The sequence below is a fragment of the Chironomus tepperi genome, unplaced genomic scaffold (assembly GCF_022539635.2).
Source record: "Chironomus tepperi strain 1889 unplaced genomic scaffold, CSIRO-AGI_Ctep_v1 contig_335, whole genome shotgun sequence".
In the NCBI taxonomy this organism is placed as follows: Eukaryota; Metazoa; Arthropoda; class Insecta; order Diptera; family Chironomidae; genus Chironomus; species Chironomus tepperi.
Genome location: NW_027226457.1, coordinates 4,049,113 through 4,071,874, shown reverse-complemented (window position 1 = coordinate 4,071,874; position 22,762 = coordinate 4,049,113). Strand labels below are relative to the sequence as shown.

Below are 22,762 nucleotides of genomic sequence, written 5' to 3'. Positions count from 1 at the left end.
GACATTTTCAAATTCAAATGAAAGTTTGTGTTCTAAAAGTCCACGTGAAAAATACAAAACAAAAAAATCCCAGGTCACTGTTCAAGATAAAAATTTCAAAAACCAAGCGTCGTAAAAAATAATTTTAATTTATTTAGTTATCAGCAAAATACGATGAATTTGGGACCGAAAAAGGACGGAAGTCCTAATGTGGACTTCTTTCAATCGCCCGAATCACTCCAAGGATTTGAATCTGTTCGATTATGGCTGCAAAAACATCATAAAAAAGTAAGTGAAATTTGGAACTGAAAAAATGGCTGGCAAAATGTAAAAAATTCGGTAATTAATGATAATTCATCATTTTCAGTATGTGCAAACAGATCCACCATCAAAGGAAACGTTATCTCAACTCGTAATACAGTTAATTCAATATCAAGAGACAAAACTTGGCAAGAATGCTCAAGATTCATCGATGACAACAAGACTTCCGGTAAGTATCACTGAAAATTGTCAAAATAAGCTATAATTAACATCTCGGATCATGTTTAGATGCGATTCTTCTTGGATTTCAAACCTGGCGGTGCTCTCTGTATCATTTTGTCCACAATGTATCGATTTAAGAGCGAACAGCGTTGGAGGAAGTTTGATTTCACAGTAAGCAAGGTATGCATTAACTAATCAATCAATGGAACAAACAAATTACATGTTTTGTTATTGTAGACAACATCGAAGAAAGATCCAAACATTCAGATGCTTTTGGAAATTGAGTCAGCATTGATTGATGCTGAAATCTTCAGATTACCAATAATTTACATTCGACCAGAAGTCGATCGTGCATTAGCGGCTAAAATTCGTGAAATTATCACTAATCATCAGGCTGAAATAACTGAAGAGGAAGAAGATGCAACTCATATTGTTCATCCTGATGCCGATCCATTGCCTGAAGAATATGCACGTCCAATATTCAAACGCGATAAGAATGTATTGCTTCATTGGTATTATTTCCCAGAATCTTATGATTCCTGGGTTCCGAACAACTTTGATTTACCTGATAATGTCCCCGAATGTCCAGGATCTCCAGCCGAACGTTGGCGTGTTTCTGCTCAATGGGTTCGTGATTTAGATCAGTATAATGAATGGATGTCAGAAGAAGATTACGAAGTCGATGAACAAGGCAGAAAGAAAGTTCATAAGTTAAGACTTTCAGTTGAAGATCTGATGTCTGCAGAAGGTGACAAATCGAAGAAACAAATGGCATCGAAAGGCAAACGTAAACGATCACCATCGCCAAAAGGACAAAAGAGAAAATCAGGCAGATCGCCAGCAGTTTTTCAACAAAAGAAAACTCGAAATGATGATGAGGAATCAGAGGACTTAACAAAAGACATGGACGATCCACCAGCAGAGCCAAATGTTCAAGAAGTAAAGCCAACTGTCAGTAATTCTGCATCAGGTCCAGCAACTCCAACAACAACTAAACGTGATCCAGATATGGCACCACTTAAAGGAAGTACAGTTCAAGATCTCGACGAAGAAATGGAACGAGGTGATGATTCACAGACTGGAAAGGCAAGCGAAAATAGCAACACACAAGATTTCGCTAATAAAGATGATGCTGAAGATAATAATGTTACAGAACAAACACATCATATTATCATTCCATCATATTCAGCCTGGTTTGATTACAATTCAATTCATGTCGTTGAAAAACGTGCTCTACCTGAATTTTTCAACGCTAAGAATAAATCGAAAACGCCTGAAATTTATCTGGCCTATCGTAATTTTATGATTGATACTTATCGATTAAATCCAACTGAATATTTAACGAGCACAGCATGTAGACGAAATTTAGCTGGTGATGTTTGTGCAATAATGAGAGTTCATGCATTCTTAGAACAATGGGGATTAATAAATTATCAAATTGATGCTGAATCTCGTCCAACGGCAATGGGACCACCACCAACATCTCATTTCCATGTTTTGAGTGACACACCATGCGGTTTACAGCCAATTAATCCACAAAAGGTTCCACAACCATTGTCAGCAAGTAAAGCATTACTTGATTTAGACAAAAAGCCAGTAATTGGTGAAAAGAAGGAAGGTGAAAATGGCGTAGTTCCAACAGCAACAGTTAAACAAGAGCCAGGTGAAATACCACAAGGAGCACAATTTGGTTTAAGACTAGATCAATATATGAAGAAACCAGCAGCAATGAAGAATAAAACAGCTGCAAGTATGTCACGAGAATGGTCAGATCAAGAGACATTATTGTTACTCGAAGGATTGGAGATGTACAAAGATGATTGGAATAAAGTTTGTGAACATGTTGGATCAAGAACACAGGACGAATGTATACTTCATTTCTTAAGATTACCGATCGAGGATCCGTACCTTGAAGATGACAATACATTCTTAGGGCCACTTAGTTACCAACCAATTCCATTCAGTAAAGCAGGAAATCCAATTATGTCAACAGTTGCATTTTTAGCATCCGTTGTTGATCCACGAATAGCTGCAAGTGCTGCAAAAGCAGCAATGGAAGAATTTGCAGCCATTAAGGATGAAGTTCCAGCTGCAATGATGGATTCACATTTGAAAAATGTTGAGAAAACAAACTTTGGAGGCAAATTTGATCCATATGCTGGACTTACGACAAGTGGAATTGCTGGAACAGCTCCTGAAAAAGAAAAGGATGAGAATGCAGAAGGCGATAAGGAAAAGACAGGAAGTGAGGATGTAGACATGAAAGATGCTACCAAGAAAGACTCAGGTATGATTTTAATAGTAGTTAGGCTTACTTTATTATGACATTGCTACGCATTTTTATTTGCTTTGTATTGTCCAGTTTTTATTGACTGATATAACGTACAAAAAATATTTGAAATTTAACGGTTTTTTGAAATTCAAATTTTGTTCAACATATTTTTTAAATTATTTTAAACCGTTAGAAATATCGTACTTGATTGACTTTTGATTCTTGTGACTGATGATAATTGTTAAATTACTAGACTAACTAGATATGATTGACAAGACGATAATTTCAGCGATTGACTTTATTGATCAATTACAAATTTACTGATTGACATAATTTATTGCTTGTTTTTGGATATTATTTATGCTACTTTGTGCTTCTCATTTAGCTAATGTCTTTATTTTGATTTTTATTTTGTTTCTTTCTATCGCTATGTTGTTTTATGTTGCGCTTCTTAAAAACTCATGCCATGCTTAAAAATTGAATTGATAAAAAATAATCAGATAATAAAGATAAAGAAAAAGAATCGTCTCAAAATGAGACTCAGAATGAGAAGGAAGATGATAATAAAAAATCTGATTCTGAAATAACAGATAAAGACGGTACTGCAGTCAAGACTGAGGCAATTGACGGTGAAAAGAAGTCTGATGAGAAGCAAGATGGCGAAGAGAAGGATGAGAATGTTGAATCTAGGAAGATCTTTAATGAAGGAAACTTGCAATCGGCAGCAGCGGCTGCATTATCATCAGCGGCAGTTAAAGCAAAACATTTGGCAGCAGTTGAGGAAAGGAAGATTAAAAGTTTGGTTGCATTGCTTGTTGAGACACAAATGAAAAAGTTGGAGATTAAGTTGAGACATTTTGAGGAATTAGAAACGACAATGGAACGAGAACGTGAGGGATTAGAGTATCAAAGACAACAGTTAATACAGGAACGACAACAATTCCATTTAGAACAATTGAAAGCTGCTGAATTCCGTGCACGACAACAAGCACATCAACGATTCCAACAAGAACATGGTCCATGGCAAAATCCAAATCATCAAGGCGGACCACCAAATTTACAGCCTGGAGCACCAATCCCACATCAACAATTAGCTCCCGGACAGACTCCATTACCTCCAAGTCAACAAGCAGCTCCGGCTCCATCTGGTCCACCACCAAATGATACAACGGCACCAATAATTCAAAATGTCCAACAATTACCGCCACAAGCACCGATTTCAAACAATAATCCAATTCCACCAGCAGGAGCTATTCCATCTTAAATTCATCATCTCAAAAATTTAATATAAATTAAATTATTTTTTCATTAATTAAGGAGACTTTTTGACATATAATTTCTAAAATTTTAATCATTAAGACGCGCATAAATTTTATTATTGACTTTAGACTACTTACTGTTTAACTGAATGTATGTATATGAAGAAAAAAAAATCTCTCATGATAAATGAAATGTAATATCAAAACTTGGTAAGAAATATACGTCATACTGTATTACAATCAACTTTATTTGACTTTATGTCGAGTCTATAGAAAGAAGTAATTAAGTTGTGAAACTCTAATTAGAAGAATTAAAATTCCTTCACGTTTCCAACTGTGAAATGCAGTGATTTTTATTGAATTTCTTTCCTTTATTCATTTCCAATTCCTTTTAGACGAAGAATAATAAAAAAAGAATTAAATTAAGAGGAAGAACAGTACGTGAACATTGTATTTGAAAAAAAAAAAAACTATTTCATTTGTCGAGAAATAAAAATTTAAAGTAAAACAAAAAATATTTTATTCAATTACAGTCCCAATGCGACACGGATTCTGATTTGATTTTTAAATCTGATCAATAATTTACGTCCATTGATTCAGAAAATGATAAATGGGAGTGATACTCACCACTAGACTACCGAGGATATATATGATAAAAATCGTGTCAAATTTGACAAAATATTTTACTGTGAATGGGTCGTTCAGCCTTGATATCCATCAATGTGACACTTACTCTTGCTGTCTCGAACAGTTTATTTACTTCCTTACTGCAACCATGTTTTTATGTGTAGCTTAGGTTACACTCTGTGGTTGGCTCTGTCACCTAGTTTGTACATATTCATGTGAGATTACGTCTACGATTCCTTTACGTCATTAATGAACGACTCCCAGAAATTAATCTGAAAATATTTTCAAAATGTATTCATTGAAAATTTATTTCTGTCACTGATAAAAATTGGCTTTTTTTTTTATTCAATCGATTTTTAACAAATTCTATCATGTCACTCAAATTGACATTTGTATACCCTAAAGGATAGCCATACATCAAGTAGTATCGGATTGAACGGATAAGTGATTTACGTTGATAGAATTTTAAAACCAAAGAATTATTTCCTTTTATGATAATGGGGGCGTGTTAAAGATATTTTTCATTCATTGATATCATCAAATGATGCATTAAAGCTGAAGATGTCTCTGTGGACGTTAAAGGTTTATAGCATCGTGTTTCCTATGAAATGAGGACGGAGATTTTGAAGTCGTAGAACTTTATAATCGTGAACTAACATAAATTTTTAACTGCTTAGATCAGTGGTGTGCAACCTGTGTGCCATTATATTTGGAAATGTCATGAACAGTATTCCATATGCAGTTTCGGTCGAGGGTTACCAACTCGATATTTCACCACAATCAAGCTTAGTGCTACACTTTGTAGATAAATTACTAGTCACTAACTAAATAGTTTTCGTTTTTGAATCGCTTATCTATGAATCCTCAGTTGTAGAGCAGTCCTAAGGGTACTCTATTAGAGTTTTATACACTAGCTGATTCCATAATACTTGTGTGGGTTGCACTATATCATGTGGGTTGTTTAAATAGAAGTGACTCTCTCCAAGAGTGCAGATGGAGAGCTAACCTCTAAACGCCTTATTACTACGTCCTTGACTCTCACGATCCTGAAAAACGAAATCCTTAAATAATTGTAATAACTAACTTTAAATAAAAACAATTTAAATTCAATTTTTTCAAATATATTTTTTAAATAATCTTTTATTCTCTTATTATTTAAACAGTTTTTTTTTATAATTTAATACAAATTGTTTTTAATTTTATGCATTTTTTATGTTTTTTTTTTCGTCTCTCATTTAAAATCGTTTTTAATTATTTTATTCCATAAAACAGAAACATAAATCCCACTCCATGCTGCAAAATAATACTCTCTTCATTTTATTATTAATAATTCATCGCCATTGTCGTTAATTCAGATAATATAAACTCATTTCTGTATCTAATTTTAATGCCAGCATTTTACTGAATTTCAAATTAGAGCTTTTTTATTATATTGAAAAATCATATTTGCTTTATTAATTAAGTTTTATCAAATCAGATTTCGATTATGCTTGCTAATTTTTGAAATGAAAATAAAAATTGATTCCATAAATAATCGAGTCAAATAAATTTCAAATCACAGATTTGTGATGCTGGAAAATAATAAAATGTTTACCTCCACAACATTAATCTCCCTTCACATGATTTTTTGTTTAATTTAATTATGCGTTTTTGTTATCATTTATTATTAGATATTTTATGTTTTTTTTTATTATTTTCTGATATTCGGTTTCAAATAAATTAGATTTATTGAGATTTTTTTTATTATTCGTGTTTCTGTCGCTGCATTCATTAATGATATCCCAAAAATTATATCCTTTTTTTTGTTCGTATTCATGTATTTTATTATTGACTATCTATTGATTGAATATATTTCCTTTTAATTTTTTGAATGGGGTTTTGATGCTGGGAGGAGATGTTTGACCGATTATATAATCCTGACTAGAGAGGAACTATAAGTTTTGCCCTTCAAAATGCGAACAACCGAATTGCGCTTTAGAAAGTGGGTCGGAAACAGCCGGCACAGTTACGTTAGGACATTGACTTAGCGGTGCCCTTAGGAACAAGCTGCACTGTTTAGGTTTTAGTAGTGATTTAGTCATTATGGGAGTTCTTGTGATCGATCAGTAATATCACAATAGAAAATATGAGTTTGGCAATTAACCAACGTTTAAGCACAGATCAGGCATTCTTCAACTTTAGAGTTAGCAGGTTTAATAGACAATGTCAACAAAGATAAGAGGAAAAGAGATCTGCCTGGTTGAGTTCGTCTTCTACACGATGTCTAGCTAAATCTGATTTAGCTATATGTTTTGATACTATGGACTAGATCATTGGAAATTTCCAGAGCTTTATTGTTATGTTAACTACTTATCTCCTCTTTCATCAAAATGTTTCAATTGTCAAAACATCTCCTTCCAACGCTTAAAACCCCCATTCATTACTCACTCTGCTAATATGCACAATGAAAATGTTTCCTTTTTGCTCATTGATGCCAATTGCAAGTACATCCCCTCCCCATTAATTAAAAAATAAATTTATTAGGAAATTAGTTTCTGCTGTTTGCTCTTTTCGGCACATAAAATAAAACTTCCTATCCGAACTGCATATACGCATGCATATTTGTGATATTTGTATATTGCACAATAAATCCTTTATACTCAATATACACAAATGTGGAAATTGAGCATATATACTGCGATTAAAATCAAACAGAAAAGTGATGTTAATTAGAAAGTCAGTAATTTTAAATGTAGCACTTTTGTCTACATTCGTACTCGTTTTATTTATCTATTTGTGAATCACAATACATTAGACTGTGACTTGATTAAGTCACAAAATTTAAACAACAATAACAAAAAAAAGTTTGTATTTTTTTATATTTTGGTGACTGTATACAAAGTAGATGTATGTATGTGGGAGGATAAGAGGCTGCCTATTAAAAATTCATAAAATGAACCCAAATCATCAAAATTTTGAATTAATTCGGTTTATAATAAGATGGGGCATGTGGGCGAGATATTCTACGGAACTTGGGTCTTTGGTTTTGTGGCTTTTGTAAAGAGCTCATCTAAACTGACATTTACAGGTTGTTTTGAAGATATCCAAAATGGCGATTGAAAGAAAGGGTTTTAAAATAGCTCAATTAAATCCTGAATATAACCATAAATAGGATGCTTAATCTTAATAGACATCGAGTTCTGGATTTTAGATCCTTCTTGAGCAGCACAATGTTAAAGGTAATGCAACCTTATTTTTGTCACGGCATGGCATATTAGTAAGTTTCCCAGACTCAAAGTTCGTCTCAAAGCTTAGACTTCGGTAAAACCTATTGGTGCGTCGCTATGTCGATAAAATACGTTAAGACTTGATACCTTAGAATTTTCGAGATCGATACTTATAACATAGTTTAGTCCACTTGGATATTTAATATTCGATTTCGAGTCATTGTCAAGTCAAAAAATGAAACTGGCATCGTGCTGTTCAGGATGCATTCCTTCCCCATTAAAGATCAGAACCTGCATACCTAAATCGATAATTGAAATTGTTACATCACAACCATCTTTAATGGAAAAAAAGCTTTTAAACCAAATTAATTAAATTAAGGATTTATTGTAAAATAAACAACGCTTCAAACTCAATTACTGACCGTTTACCTTTTATATTGATTTATTTTTTTTTGTTCCTGCACATAAAAAAAAAACATTTCACAACAAATTAAAATCTGAATTGAAATGTTGAAAAATAAATTTTTGATTGCATAAAAAATATTTACAATTTAATTAGAGTATCCAGTATCCAAGTTCGATGTGAGCCAAATGGAATTAGAATTCTTGATATAAAAAAATAAAATAAATAATTAATTACAATTCTAATGTAATGAAAATATTTACTCCAAATTTGAAATTATTGTTATTGCTCTAGAGTCGGTGATTGTAGTTGGTATATGGCAGTTATAATAGAATAGAAATAAATTTTTGTTATTGTAACAATTCAGAGAGGAACGTGATAAATTTGCATGATAGTAATTATTTACGACAGAGTTGGTTTCGCGTTGGATCTGGGGGAGAATTCAGGTGATTTATGTTGTTCGTAGATATGCTTGCTTGTTTGCTTACTGTAGCCATTTTCTAATGAATAGCCAAAGCTTCAACATAAGGTATTACATCAGATTGCTGCTGGCTCTGTCACTTAGTTTGTTAAAATTCTCAGATCCCATTTTGAGTTGATGTTCCTTCGTCACTGTTCTGTACCATATACATAGTTATTGAAGCAAATAGGATGATCAAGGCAAAACTAAATCCTATCAAGCAATATCAAGCTTAAGTGTAGAGAATACATTCTGAACTAGTAAATTCAACTATACCAAACTCTTGAAAGCATGCTTTTGCTCGTTAGGATTAAGACTCCTGATGCTGAGACTTAGATTTCGGAGATCTCAGGCAACGCATACGATCTAGCTATTACCATACTTTATCTAAGTATGTTCTCAATAAGGGTTGTACGACTATTAGGAACTAATGATTTCTCTTGGGACATTCTTTTAAAATTGAGCGGAGCTTCTGAAGTTCATTTGACTTATGTAGTTAACCGTATTATCCAATCTCAATGGAGTGATATCAGAGTTCGACACAGTTCTCGATTCAGCTATAAACTCTTTGATATACTCAGAATAGTATTCCCATAACAGACATGGAGCTGTTCACTTATTACGTAACGCTCTTAGAGGAAGAGGGTGACCTCAAGGGGGAGATGGGAGGAATGATCTATTAGAGGATTTGCTGCGATACGTAACAAGTGAACCATCCCAAGGTCAAACAACAACAATGACAACAACTCTGATTAATTATACAGAACAAGGAAAACTAGCTGAGGTATGAAGTGTTCAATAAATAAACAAATAAATAAATCAGTCATTAAATTTATTCGTCGAGAGCTTTTTTTCCCCATCAATACCTTTTAATTGAAATCAAATAAAATTCATTAAAATAATCTCTTTTATGTTATATCGACATGAGTAGCATATACAATTCCCATCATTGGTTATTCACTTCCATCACTGCTGATCAATTTTGGTCAATATGTCAGTTTTTTTTTAAATTTAAATTTATTTCCTTTCTAAATATTTACAATGAATTTAAAAATAAAATTGCCCTAAAAATTCTTGCTTTTTTAACGACTTTTCAATATCATTCAATTTATTATTTTAATTACATGATTCAATAATCTTCCATCCTTCCGTCTTATCTACTTATCATTTATCATTTATTTTAATTTTCCACTAATCGATAAAATTGGATTTCCTTTTATTTTCATTAAAGTTAATTTTTATTTTTTTTTCTCAGTCTGTTATTTTCATTTTCGTGTTATGAAAAATTGTTTTACAATTAGAAATTTACAACATTGTTTATTATAATTTTATTTATAATCAACTTCTTCAGTTCTTCTTTCGACTTGATTGGTTTGATTGTTGTGATTTGAAGTTGGAAAGGATTCAAAATTGATTTTTAAAATTTACAAATTTTTCAGTTTTGAAGAAATTACGTACGTAAAAATAAGTAACGTATGATTACGTACGTAAGTTGACGTAACGTTTGATTACGTACGTAAAATGATTTAACGTATTTTTACGTACGTAAAATGACGTAACGTATGATTACGTACGTAAAATGACGTAACGTATGATTACGTACGTAATGACCAACGTTTACGTACTCAAAGTTACCTAACTACAGTAAAATTTTGACTCATCTGATCTTCCTTCAATCCTTTCCAAAACCTCAAATCATCCAACATCCAATCCAAAAGCTCTCAATAGAAGGTAGAAGCAAGAAACATTTGATTTTTCTCAATAAATTTACAAAAAATTTTGAATTTAAACTAGATCTAATGATGATTCAACAAAAGATAAAGATGAATTTGGAACCGACAACTAAAGATCACTCATTGCAGCTGTAGGCAGATGTGAGTGGCAGCTTTTCTGATGACTATGTCCCATAGGACTACTGTTATTTTGTGCACGATTTAATGTCTGTGTTCGCTGAACATGATTTCCTACTTGCTGCTTTCCAGCTTGCTCTAGAAATGGAACGGGTATGGAACATTTTTATCACAGTTGATTTTCGCTAAAAACTACTGTTTTTATATGGATTTTTATTTTATTATTGGATATATCATTGGTAAAAATTTATTGACATTAAGTTATGATTTTATTATTGACAAAAAAAGAGAAAGAAAAAAAAGAGAAACGAAAAATTTTGAACATTAACACATTTTATTGACGCATTTTTCGGGATATTTTCATTACGATAAGAGGCATTAAAACACGCATTAATTTCTCTTATTATTGTTATTATTATTACGTTGATTATCAACCCGGTTAGTTCTCATATTAAATACTTTTCTTCCTTTTACATCTACTCATTCATTCTTAAGTGTAAATGTTCATGTAAGTGCTGTTGTCTGTGGATATATGTGTGTGAATAATTCCTAAAGTTTTGGCCATATGCTGGACCAAGGGCTGGGAAGTCAGAAATATTCGATTAAAGAGTGCTGAATTCAATTCTTGGTGCTATTCAGCAGCGCTGGATTCCGAATCATCTGCTATTCAGCAACGCTGAAATCAATACTTTGTGCTATTCAGCAACGCTGAATTTTAATTCTTTGTCCTATTCAGCAACGCTGAATTCAGTTGATTCTGTTATTCAGCAAAGCCGAATTCATCACTAAATGCTATATAGGAGCGCTGAATTCTATTCTTTGTTCAATTCTATTCAGCAACGCTGAATTTTAATTCTTTGTCGTATTCAGCAACGCTGAATTCAGTTGATTCTGTTATTCAGCAAAGCCGAATTCATCATGGAAAAGTTTATGGAAATCATGGAATTTATGGATTTTTTGGTGGAATCGAATCCATGAAATTGTATTCTATTCAGCAGCGCTGAGTTCAATTCTTTTATATTCAGCAGCGCTGAATTGATTATTTTGAGCTTTAACCTCAAAATCATATCCAACCTAGTAACACCGATCTGTTGATATCGAAGCTCCCATCAATTCTCACTCAAACCATCATGTTTCCCCATAAGGTACCCACCCCCATTCCATAATATTGTTCACAAGCAAAAGCACGTTTTGAATGGATTAATTTATATACACGCACTCATATCTTTATCTCTAACATCTCTAACACACCAACTCTCTCATTATAACGTTTTACGTTACAGTTGGAGGTGAGAAAGTGTGATTTATCATGTATCACAATAGCATATATTACATTATGGCACATATATTCATCCTGACAATAGCCAATTGGATGAGAACTTTTTGCTGCTGTTGCTGTGCGTTTGGAAAGGGAAATTTTATATATTACGATACATTTTTATGTTGTTATGATTCGAGAGTAGCACATAAGTATGGTACAAAATGATACTCTTTTTTTTTCGGTGAGAACGAGAGGGTTGTGATGGGTTTACTGTTATTTATACAGCACAGTTGACAAATGAGCGAGGTTGGAGGTAGAATGGTGCTGTGGGAAAAAGGAACTTTATGGATGGCCATAAAAATACAGTTGGCAATAAAAAAGGCATGGTATATGTTTTGTTTAGAATAGTGATGCTAAATTTGAAAGGTTATGAGGAATCAAAGGAATTTGAATTTGATTAGATATTTTATGGGGTGATAATCAGGAACATTTGAACTTTTTTGGAGGTTAGGGGTGTATAGCTTCAAATTCCTTAGTTCAAATCACAATATGATTAAGAAATTGTCAAAAATGTTCAAGTTATGAAAGTTCCAAGGGTTCGAATCCCATAAATGTGTTAAAAATTGTATGCAGGACCAATTAATCACATTTCATGTCATGTCCTATCCAGTTTATTTCCCATAATTAACCGTCAACTGATAATCATTAGAAAGAGTGAGAATGATGTGGAATTGAGGTTCTATTTTTGACAGATGCATGCAAAATTCAATAGCTGCTCATCATCATTATTATCGTCATTTGAGCCATAATTATGATGAGATTTTTGTGATCATTAAAACTGTTCATGCAGCGTGAACAATAATAATGTTATATCAATAAAAATGCGTATGACATCCACACATCAAAAATGAATTGTGTGTAACAATCATCGGGTTAAATGGAATATGACAGGATGTGATGGGGATAAATTATATGTTTTTTGTATATCCATAAAAAAAAAGTTGTATCGAATTCAAGTGGTAGTGATGGTGGTTGGGATTCAGGACAATAAAATTATCATAAATTTAATCTCCAATTCTAATTACCTGCTGAATTATTCAAATTACTATTCCTAGGTAATGTTGCCATTGTCATACATTCATTTCTAGAATAACTCATGGGTATATGTACATTTTGCTTTGGCAACGTCATCATTCCTGAATTATTGAATGATGTTTCCGTCCGGCCAAACGTTTGCTGTTGTTGCTGCTGCTGTGGTGCAGTCTGTTGAGGTTGATTTTTGATCGGTATCGTTACATGTTCCGCTCTTGGCTTATATGCCGTATTATTTGCTATCGGCACTTTTGTTGTTGTCGTTGCTGATTGTGCCGGTGAATTATTCTTCATAACATTTATTTGCATTGAATTGGAACAAATGTGTGGAGATTTCTCCATCAGTGCACCCGTATCATGATTCTCAACATCAACTACTGTCTGACCGAGATGATAATGGGCATGCTTTATTGAGTCAAACGACTGTTGATGTCCACCACGTTGCTGATATTGCTTTTGAAGTGATTTCACTTCAAGTCTCGTTTTATCTCGCTGATAATACACACCAGCAAATATTAAAACATTTAATATTAGTAAACTACAGCCTATCGCTATGGTAACACTAAGTGCCGTTGAATATGCCGTATAGCCCTCAAATCCCGACGGATCGCTTGAATTTGTAGCGCTTGTTGGAGCGAAACCACTTAAATTACTTATCGGGATACATGTGGTGAGTGCGAGCGGCTCCATTGTCGTTATTCCTGTACATTAAATAATATCAGATTAGTTATACAATTACAAATTAGTTCCTCTCATATTCATCCTTTTAAATAACGCTCAGGCGTAGACTTTCCATTGATTCATTTATGCTAAATGACTGGCAATTTAAATCGGACATTAAAGAGATAAACCGCGGAATAAAAATATATTATGCAGTAAAAATAAAGCAAATTGAGAGCCCATACAGCACAGACATGGAAATAGGCAAAATAGAAGCAATTTAGAGCGAATCTAAAGAAATATCGTGTAATTAAGAGATACTTCTGGCACATTTCCCAACCAAATCCATTTGTATCTTAAGTTTGAGTGCTTATTGCTAGGGTGAGGCAATAGTAGGAGAGTGGTCAAGTGGATGTGAAGGTCAGCCATGCTGTTATGGCTAAATTTGCGAAATTAAGAGTCCTTCAATGTTTTTTGAATAAAAAGCACTCATCCTTAATTGGTGAATATTTGAAATCTTAAGGCAATTAACTTCTAAGCAACAAATGTTGCCGAACAGCACATGTGTTCGCTAGGGAACCGCTACGTCGCCGTATAAACTGCAAGTCGTTAACTTATGCCATTTAGACATTCATGTTGATTCAGTTTTACAGCGAAAATTATGGTTTGTTGCATTGTGTTGCTCGGGAATCAAAGCTACATGAGTTCCTTTTAAAGCTTCAGAACGTGTGTCCTTGGATACTTAAAGTGATTTTCAAGACATGACATGTTTTAAATTTTGTTCAAACACCACAAACTCAACATCAGCTTCCCCACAATTTTGAGGTTAAATGTGAAATAAAATCAATAGATTTAAATAATGCACAGAGTTACCAACGGATGATGTCCATAAAAAAGGTTATATCCATCGTAAGGAGTCTCTGTGGACAGAGATTGTACTCTAAAATTGAAGGACATTTAGGATAGAGAGTCTATACCCTTAAACCATTGCTTTCAAGCAATAAAACAAAATACGAGGAATTGCGTTATTTAAAGGAATCAAAATAAATTGTTATGACAAAGAAGATAATAATAATCATTATAATACAAACCATTAAATTCGATGCTATAATTATTCCGACGCTTATAATTTTCATCAAAGATGGGTAAACGTGAATATAAATCTGGCCTAACGTGACCATCATAAAGGGACATATCATCATGATTCTTAAATAAATTATGTCGAGTAAGGACATCTTCCATGCCGGCACCGAGCTTATGCATTTCAGGTATCAGACGTAGCCATATTGACAATTGGTGAGCACGAAAGTGATTTTTCATCTTGGGCTTCATACCTTTTTTGGAAGAGATGGAAAGCAAAAAAATAAATTAAATTACATTACTTTATGGAAAATGAAGAAAGCTTTATGCCGTAAGGCGTCAGTGCTTTCAGTTCTCCTCTTTCTTTTTTGTCAATAAATTATTTATTACATGGGGGCCGAGTGGAGAAAATTAATAATTTTTTGAGGCTGCCTTAATGGCATTCATAAAATTTTAAAGAATCATAAATTATGGCGGCTCCATTGAGTTGAAGGCATTTGATTTTATATTCAATGTTGAAACAAACGGAATGAAATGGAATGAAATTTAAATTTCAAAAAGAATATTAAAGAAGTTATACACTTTTGGCACTTCTCACTTCCTTTCACACGCTTTTTATTTGATTTAATTTGTTGCGTGCTTTGCGTTTGAAATTTGTTCTTGTTGTAATTTTGAGAAACTTTATTTTGATTATGCCCGAGCGACACAAAGGAAGAGCCTTAAAAGCTCCTTGGTCGAGCCTTCTTCATTTCTGTTGCTCGGGGTGTTGTCTTGAATATTTTTGAATTTCATTGAAAATTTAACGGTCAAAAAATTTTCAAATTTTTAAAGTGAAAATGCTATATAAAGCTATAGAATCTTTCTTGCTCCGGCCTAATGAATCAGCCTCCAAAATATCAGCCCATTTTATAGCTCAACTGAAGAGCTATGAGCAGTCAAAAATCCGATATGGAAGATCCATGAAAAAAATTAAATCAAATCCAATATTAATGATGCTATTAATTAGAAACAGCCTGTTGTTACAGCCATAACTTTCAAAACATAAACTATGCCATTAAAAACTTCTAATTTCAAGCATCAGTTGCTTAATATCTATCCATTACTCTCATCAACAAGAACATTAAATTAATTTGTTTTTTAATTTCGTCTTGTTGCTTCCCATCTGCAAAATTAACTTCATCTACTCACCAACTTCTAAATATTTTTGATGAATTGGATCATATTGCTCCCATGTGATGCTCCGAAATCGATTACGCTCCTTCGATGCAGCTAGAACAGTGTCTTGACGATGATGCTCATTGGGATTTCTGAATCATATTATGTTGATTGATTCCGTTTTTGTTTTATGTCATGAAAAATGGACATCGAAAAAGATATTGGAAGGAATAATAAAAAAAATCAGTGATTTGATGACATTGTAGGAGGCAGATGTAATCATGGTCGAGAGAAAAACAAGTCAATTATGAAACAATAAATAATGTTGTTTTATGTCCTTTGTGTCAATCACATGCTTCAGATTGGACTTTTTTTTCATGGTCAAGTGTGTAGAGATTCCAACTTGTGGTTAGGGTTGGCTATTCTTAGACGGATCAATAAGTCTTACATGTCTTGTTGTCAAGAGACTGCAGATTGCCATAATATACATCCAAGTACACAAATTGTGAATTAAGTCAAATACACGACACATCAATCCTTAACAAGACATCCAATAGTACTAAATAAACATCTTCTCTAATCCAATTGAACTGACATTTCTTCGAAACCATTGGAATCTCTACACTTTTTATGCATCTTATATGTCTTTCCACTTATTACACATCTTCAACTTACCCTGTCCGCACGAAATTACTCCAATAAATCATGATTGCTTCTGACAGAGCGATTTCTGATTTTGTGTAATTTCTCGGAAAATGACTGAAGCCATCAACGAGTGGAGCACCAAATACGTATGGCAAGTCCTCACCATGCACAGTTCCCATACGCTGCGGGTAATCACCATCCTTCGTCTGATAATCGAATACCGAAAAGAAACATTTTGGACTTTCACCTTCCTGCATGCCGTTTGTTGATGTCAAAAGGTCAGCCGTGTGAACTAATGGTGCTACATATTGTGCATCTGACAATGCTGACACAGCTGAATCACGTGTAATGATTGGATGTTGATTGGTCCTTTCCCAATCTGTATATTCTGTGACTGTAAATGAAATTTGAGGAATTAATCATATGGAAAATTTATTGGCATATCCAAAATAATATATAGACATGTTCAATGACTTACTAATCGTATAGAATATTTCACTAAGATGATAATTATAGGCATTTCGTACATATGTTCGTATAATTTTATCCCTTCGATCACCTTCGAAACCACTTTGTATGTCACTTGCACTAAATCGCCAAAGTGCCTCTCCAGTCACGGCACTTATCATAAGATCATATTGACCAATATTTGCATTGTTACGTTTTGAAGCTCGGGAACTCTCGTCGAGATCTTGATTTGATCGACCTGGTCGAATAACAACACCATCAACTGATGGTCCAAATGCACTTAAAAAATTCGGTGGCTGTATATCGGCTGAGAATAAATCCTCGAGTGGCATGTCTCGTAGACAATCAACGATTAATTCATGATCTTTTACTAAATCTTCAGGTATTGTGCAATTCACTTCTTTAGCTAATTTCATTGCATATATCACTGGATCTTCTACTAATGCCCATGATGAATATGCTGAGCCAGACATAAGAATGGCACGATGAAATAATCCTGGGACTAAACAATGAATACACAGTTAATTCCATTAAAAATGGTTATAAATATTTTCAATATCCTACCCATGGAAGGAGATGACATTAAAAAATCTATACAAGCAGCACCGGTTCCATGACCCGCTAAAGTAATCATTGATGGATTACCACCAAATTTTTCAATATTCTGTTGAATCCAGTGTAAAGCTGCCATTTGATCCATTAATCCGTAGTTGGCAACTCTAGCACGTATGTGCGGTGCTGGATTAGCATTTAAAAATCCTTAAAAAATGAATGTAAAAAGGGAGAAAAAGAGAGATGAATTAAGGTAAGGATTTAAGGTAATGTATAAAGCGCATTTATTTTGAGTCAAAAAAACGACAGAAAACCAAAAAATAAGAACGCAGGTTTTATTATTTATTCTTTATAATTATATAGGATTCGAACCCTATATTCTTATGACTTAGCATAAACTGCTGTAATTTACTAAAGTCATTATTCAATTTTAACTCTTGAATATAGTTTGGCAATCTTTAATACTGCTTCATAATAAAGTTGTTCATTCGTAGATCCACAAAATCCAAAAATTCACGGATAATGTGACAACTTTCCCAACATTCAATTACAAAATATAAGTCCATATCCCACAAAAACATATTTCCGTAAATATTAAATCCACAGAAATATTTCAAACCAAAACATTCCAAAATATAAAGCTATAAGCATCCCAAAAGGAGGTGAAAATAAAAAATTTACATACCTAAAATGCCTAAACGATAATTCAGTGTAACTACAATCATATCTGCATAGCTAGCGAGTACGGAACCATCATATGGATTCCCAGAATTCCATTCGAATGATTCACCGTGAATGAATACGAGTACGGGGAGCTTTTTCTCCTGAACAGCCGCTGTATGGATGGATAAAAAAAAATGGAAAAAATTAGTGGTAAGCATTTAAATGTGAATGAAAATGGGGAACTTACCATGAAGTGGTGAGAATACATTTAAATATAAACAATCTTCAGATTGGTTTTGTAAAAAAGGCAGTAAACGTTTTAAATATTCTAAACGACCCTTTGGCATCTTTTTAAGTGCCTCTTGCTCATTCTGAATTTCTGGTAATCGTTGCGGACATACGGCACTAAATTTATCTGATTTACGAATTCCATCCCAGGGTGAAGGCGTTCGTGTTGGGCCAAAGCTATAATTAAAAGAGAGCAAATTATTGTTATGCACAGAAATGATCATTTCTAGTTAGGTAGTTAATGATACGGTCTTCATGTCAATGTATACACACAATTTCTGTATCAGAAATGTTAGACGTAGACGTAGATAGATAATCATGTATATGTTGTTAATGTCGATAGCAAATTGATGATATGTTCAAATCAAATTTGCTTTCAATTGCTAAATTACGGAATTGCCATCATTGTCATGATTGTTTCCGTAATCAGGGGATCTCGATAGCACAGCACATGTGAATTTTATTTTGGGCTAAATTTGTTGCGGTATTGTTATGTCATGTGGAAATAGCGCAGATTGCTGAGTTGAATTTAATTTCTTTTTAACGGTTTTTTGATTTTTGAATTTTTTCTCACTTCAAAAAGTTTTTAATGATAATTTCAAGCATGAAGCTGAATTACAAACCAATAACAATGCAATTACATTAAAAACAATGGCAAGACTATTTTCAAATATCATAGACAATAGAAATTAAGCTAAATGTTCAGCTATTCAGAATAGACATAATATACAGTGGAAAAAAATCAGAATGACATCTAAAGGCCGACATTAATGAACAAGAACGAGAGCAAAATGTCACGAAATCAGAGCACCAGCATTTCTTTTGTTTTTCTCCTTTTGCAAGCATAAAATGACTTGAAATCAACAAGCCTATACTTTCCCTTTTTCCTCCTCGTCCTCATTTATTGTCCCCGTCTGTTATTCTTTTTTCCTTCCCATGAGCAATCCAACCACAAGCGTCTTTTTAATTTCTGTCTTGAGAAAAAAGGGAAATGATACAAAGTCCAAAAAACAGAATCAGTCATCAACTAACCCCTCGAATTGTTAGATTGTTAAAACAAAAAAAGGAACGAAAGTATGGCAGAAGAGCAGTTTTGAAATAAATACAGAAGACATGAAAAGGAGGAGGCACATTAAATACCATATTTTTGTGCTGATGCGGGCAGTCATTATTTTTGTGCTATATTCTTTATTCTTGTAGGTATTTTTGGAAGCAAATGTGGAACTTCTTCTGTTTTGTCTAATTGGGTGACTGCTGTCCTGTAATTGACAGCCTAACAAATGACATTAATCACAAAAATGGGTTTGTTGGATGTTATAGCTACTTAATAGCTTCAATCAATGCACTTTGGACCAAATTAAAGTTCACATTCCCGCCAAATTGCGCTTGCTTCTTCTAAACTTCCTTATTCTTCTTCAAACTTGAATTTTTGGGAAGTTCCTTTCTGTTCATTTCCCATTAATTGACATTCAATGTATAATATACAAGAGAGACTAGATACAAGCATGAAATAACAATGTATACATCCAACATTAATGTGACTTTTGCTTGATTTGATGCTGACAAATTTTTTTTCTTCTGTGTGCGTGTAGACGTATCCGAAGGAAAAAAAAATAAGCAGCGATCAAAGGAAAAGAATAAGAAAAAAAAATGGGAAATTATGTTACATGGCTTTATTCATCTCTTCCTTTTGTTACAAATCGTATTCTTTAAACGTCACATAACAAGCGACATGTTACTGCCTTCTTATTTCATAACTTTCTTTTTTTATGGTACCGGAATCATCAACAATAGAATGAAGGCACACAATGTAATGAGTCAAGAAAGCAGCCGAGAAATGTCTTCCTACAATTACGAATTACTGGGAAAGTGGAATTTTGGCATGTTCTTTTTTTTTCATGGTAACTGAGTCTATTGGAATTTCTTTTTGCTGCGTATATTGAGGCTGTTGTTTCTGTGAATGAGCTTTTGTTTGTCCTTGTTCCTTGAGGTGAGTTGCTGGGGGGATTTTAGGAATTGTTTGTTGTTTACTTGTTTGTTATGGATGAATAGTTGCGGTTTTGTGAGCGAGGAGATTGAGGGGGCTGTGGACTAGACATTTTGTGTTCTTAGTGACCTTGGGTTCGATTCTTAGAAGGTAAAGTTGGCGGTTTTTTGAATTATTAACACCAGAAATGAAGGTAATCGTCGGAATTGGCTAACTGCTCAAAATTCGACGAATTTTCGAGATTGAAACCAGGATTGGGATCGAAACTGAGACTCCAATAGATGAGAGTCTTGACCTTAGTCTCAGGAACCCTTAAATTGTTCCCAAAAACTAGTCTCCAGTTCACTTGCTAATATAACCTTGATTTGCATAAAGTACTTAATCTTAATGCTAAGCCCGATCAGAACTAAGTTTGCTTGGGCATCTCTACAACGCCATGTTGAAGGTAAGATGCGAAGTTATCCTGACGGCTCCATTAAAGCTGATTTTGACTCATTTCTACAGCAAAAATGTTGTCCACGGTTAAAGAAGCAGTTGTGCTGCTCGGGAACCCAATAAATCTCCTCATGCTTCTTACTACCAACTCAATTTAAAATTCCAATACAAAATGTCCTTTAACATTCCACCCCATATCCATCAAATTCATCATCATAAACAATCCCACAAAGAATCTTCAAAAATTGCATCAAATTTCTCATAAAAAATATTTCAAATGAAATTTTCTCTCATATTTCAAGTACATAGCCATAGCCATGGTTTGATGTCTTGCGGCCAGAAGAAAAAAACAATAGAAAAAATGATTGGATCGAGATAAAAAATTGAAAGAACTGAGAAGAAGTCTTTAACTAAATTGTCTCTCTTGGTTTTCGTACATTTTTCAGTTTTCGTGGTGAGGAAGCAAGGAGGAACCAAATTGCTCTTCTTCGTTTCCTTCTCTCATTCTATTGTCATTTCTGGCATCTTTCACGTTTCGTACATTCTTTTTAATTAGACAGAAAATGAAAATGTTTTATGCTTCATTCTCGCTTCTGGTGCTGTTTTTAGAAGCTTATGGCTTTAATAGATACACAGAACATGCATTATTACCACACATAAGTTATTTTTATCCTTCCTTGTATGTTTTGATTCACATCAATAATAAAAAGGCTTTCTTTATTTCAATCCACGTTAAGCATCTCCTTCAATCGGTTGTAGACAATTGAGTTTCTGACGTTATTTAAAGCAATTGAGAAAAGCTGAAAATGTTTCAAATGTCAGAATCATAAGTAGAAAGTAAAGCTAAAAAGGAATTAATCTTTATGAAAATAGACTGAGAGTCTTGGAATCTTGATTATATTTGGAAAGGATAAATTGTGTGATTGAGAAGCACGTAGATAGTCTCTTGAGATGTTTATTGTGAGTTGGTGGATTATTTGAGATTTTGAGGAGTGACTTAGAGGTTAGGATGTGAGTCGATTGAGTCAGAGATGTTGTGTTTGACCTTAGTGAACGGAAGGAAGTAGATTGTTGAGAATTTAGTTTTAAAGAAGCTTAAAGCTAGTCTATATGACCTTTGATTTTATTAGTAGAGGAATTAAAGAAGGTGACCAATACAAATATAGAAGCAATGTAGAACTGTATCAGCTATATGGAGAGGCTGATATTACGAGAAGAGTCAAAGTAAACAGGTTCCGATGGGCTGGAAATGTTATTAAAAGCCCTGTAAAAGCTCTTAGTGGATTTGGTCTTTAAATCAGACTTTGTGGATGGTAAGAGAAGTCGTATTGGCAATTGGCAGGCGGAAGCCGGTGACAGAACCAGTTTTAGGTACCGATGACATTTCTGTATTTATGCTCTTTGCCTGTTAGGAATTAAAGTCAGATTTAGATGATTTTTCATTATTTTGGTCTACGAACTAAAGTTGTTTATGCAGTTGGTAATGGAGAAGAGTGAGAGAACCTTGAGTATCAAACCATATGTTGGAGAATCTGTCAGTTCGAGAAGCAAGGCCTCTGTGGCCGAGTGGTTGAGCAACAGATCGGAGATCTTGGAGCTTCCTTTGAAAGTCTGAGTTCGAATCCCATTGAATACCCGATCTCTCAATCATTATATAGAGTATTGTCGATATAACAAGAATTTGGACATTAATGCTCCCACCTAGTGTATAGAGAGGATAGCAAGAATATCTAGAATAGCCAGGATACCCGGAATAACAAGGAATGATTGAATGGACGAGGAAGAATGCAGTAAGATCAAATGTGCGGTTTGAAGCAAATACAGCGAGTAACTGGGAACACAAAGGGATTTTTCAGGAAGCTTAACAGAACTATAAATGCGAAAATTCCTGTTCATGTTCATCAGCATTCCACAGTACATCCAATTACACTAATTCA

The 22,762-nt window shown here is 33.7% G+C and overlaps 2 protein-coding genes across 4 annotated transcripts in view; one reads left to right on the top strand and one right to left on the bottom strand.

Moving 5' to 3' along the window:
• Window positions 1-69: 69 nt before the first annotated feature.
• On the top strand, window positions 70-4,349 carry mor (SWI/SNF- related protein mor). Of its 2 annotated transcripts, none has more exons than XM_070644006.1 (5): window positions 70-267; window positions 347-469; window positions 529-642; window positions 700-2,749; window positions 3,325-4,349. In XM_070644006.1, exons 1-5 carry the CDS (start codon window positions 154-156, stop codon window positions 3,996-3,998), a joined length of 3,075 nt encoding a protein of 1,024 aa, XP_070500107.1. In that variant the 5' UTR covers window positions 70-153; the 3' UTR covers window positions 3,999-4,349. The 2 variants fall into 2 exon arrangements, with proteins under 2 accessions (XP_070500107.1, XP_070500106.1); XM_070644005.1 differs by having other exon boundaries at window positions 3,235-4,349.
• A 3,725-nt stretch (window positions 4,350-8,074) lies between these two features.
• Nlg4 (Neuroligin 4) overlaps window positions 8,075-22,762 on the bottom strand; it is a 137,132-nt gene continuing 122,444 nt past the window's right edge. For both annotated transcript variants that reach the window (XM_070644192.1, XM_070644193.1), the window contains 9 exons: window positions 18,363-18,580; window positions 18,138-18,287; window positions 17,465-17,659; window positions 16,911-17,402; window positions 16,463-16,826; window positions 15,821-15,939; window positions 14,644-14,886; window positions 12,886-13,593; window positions 8,075-10,677 (listed from right to left, as the gene is read on the bottom strand). In XM_070644192.1, coding sequence (XP_070500293.1) covers window positions 10,532-10,677; window positions 12,886-13,593; window positions 14,644-14,886; window positions 15,821-15,939; window positions 16,463-16,826; window positions 16,911-17,402; window positions 17,465-17,659; window positions 18,138-18,287; window positions 18,363-18,580 — 2,635 coding nt within the window. In that variant the 3' untranslated portion in view covers window positions 8,075-10,531. The remainder of the gene's footprint in view (window positions 10,678-12,885; window positions 13,594-14,643; window positions 14,887-15,820; window positions 15,940-16,462; window positions 16,827-16,910; window positions 17,403-17,464; window positions 17,660-18,137; window positions 18,288-18,362; window positions 18,581-22,762) is intronic.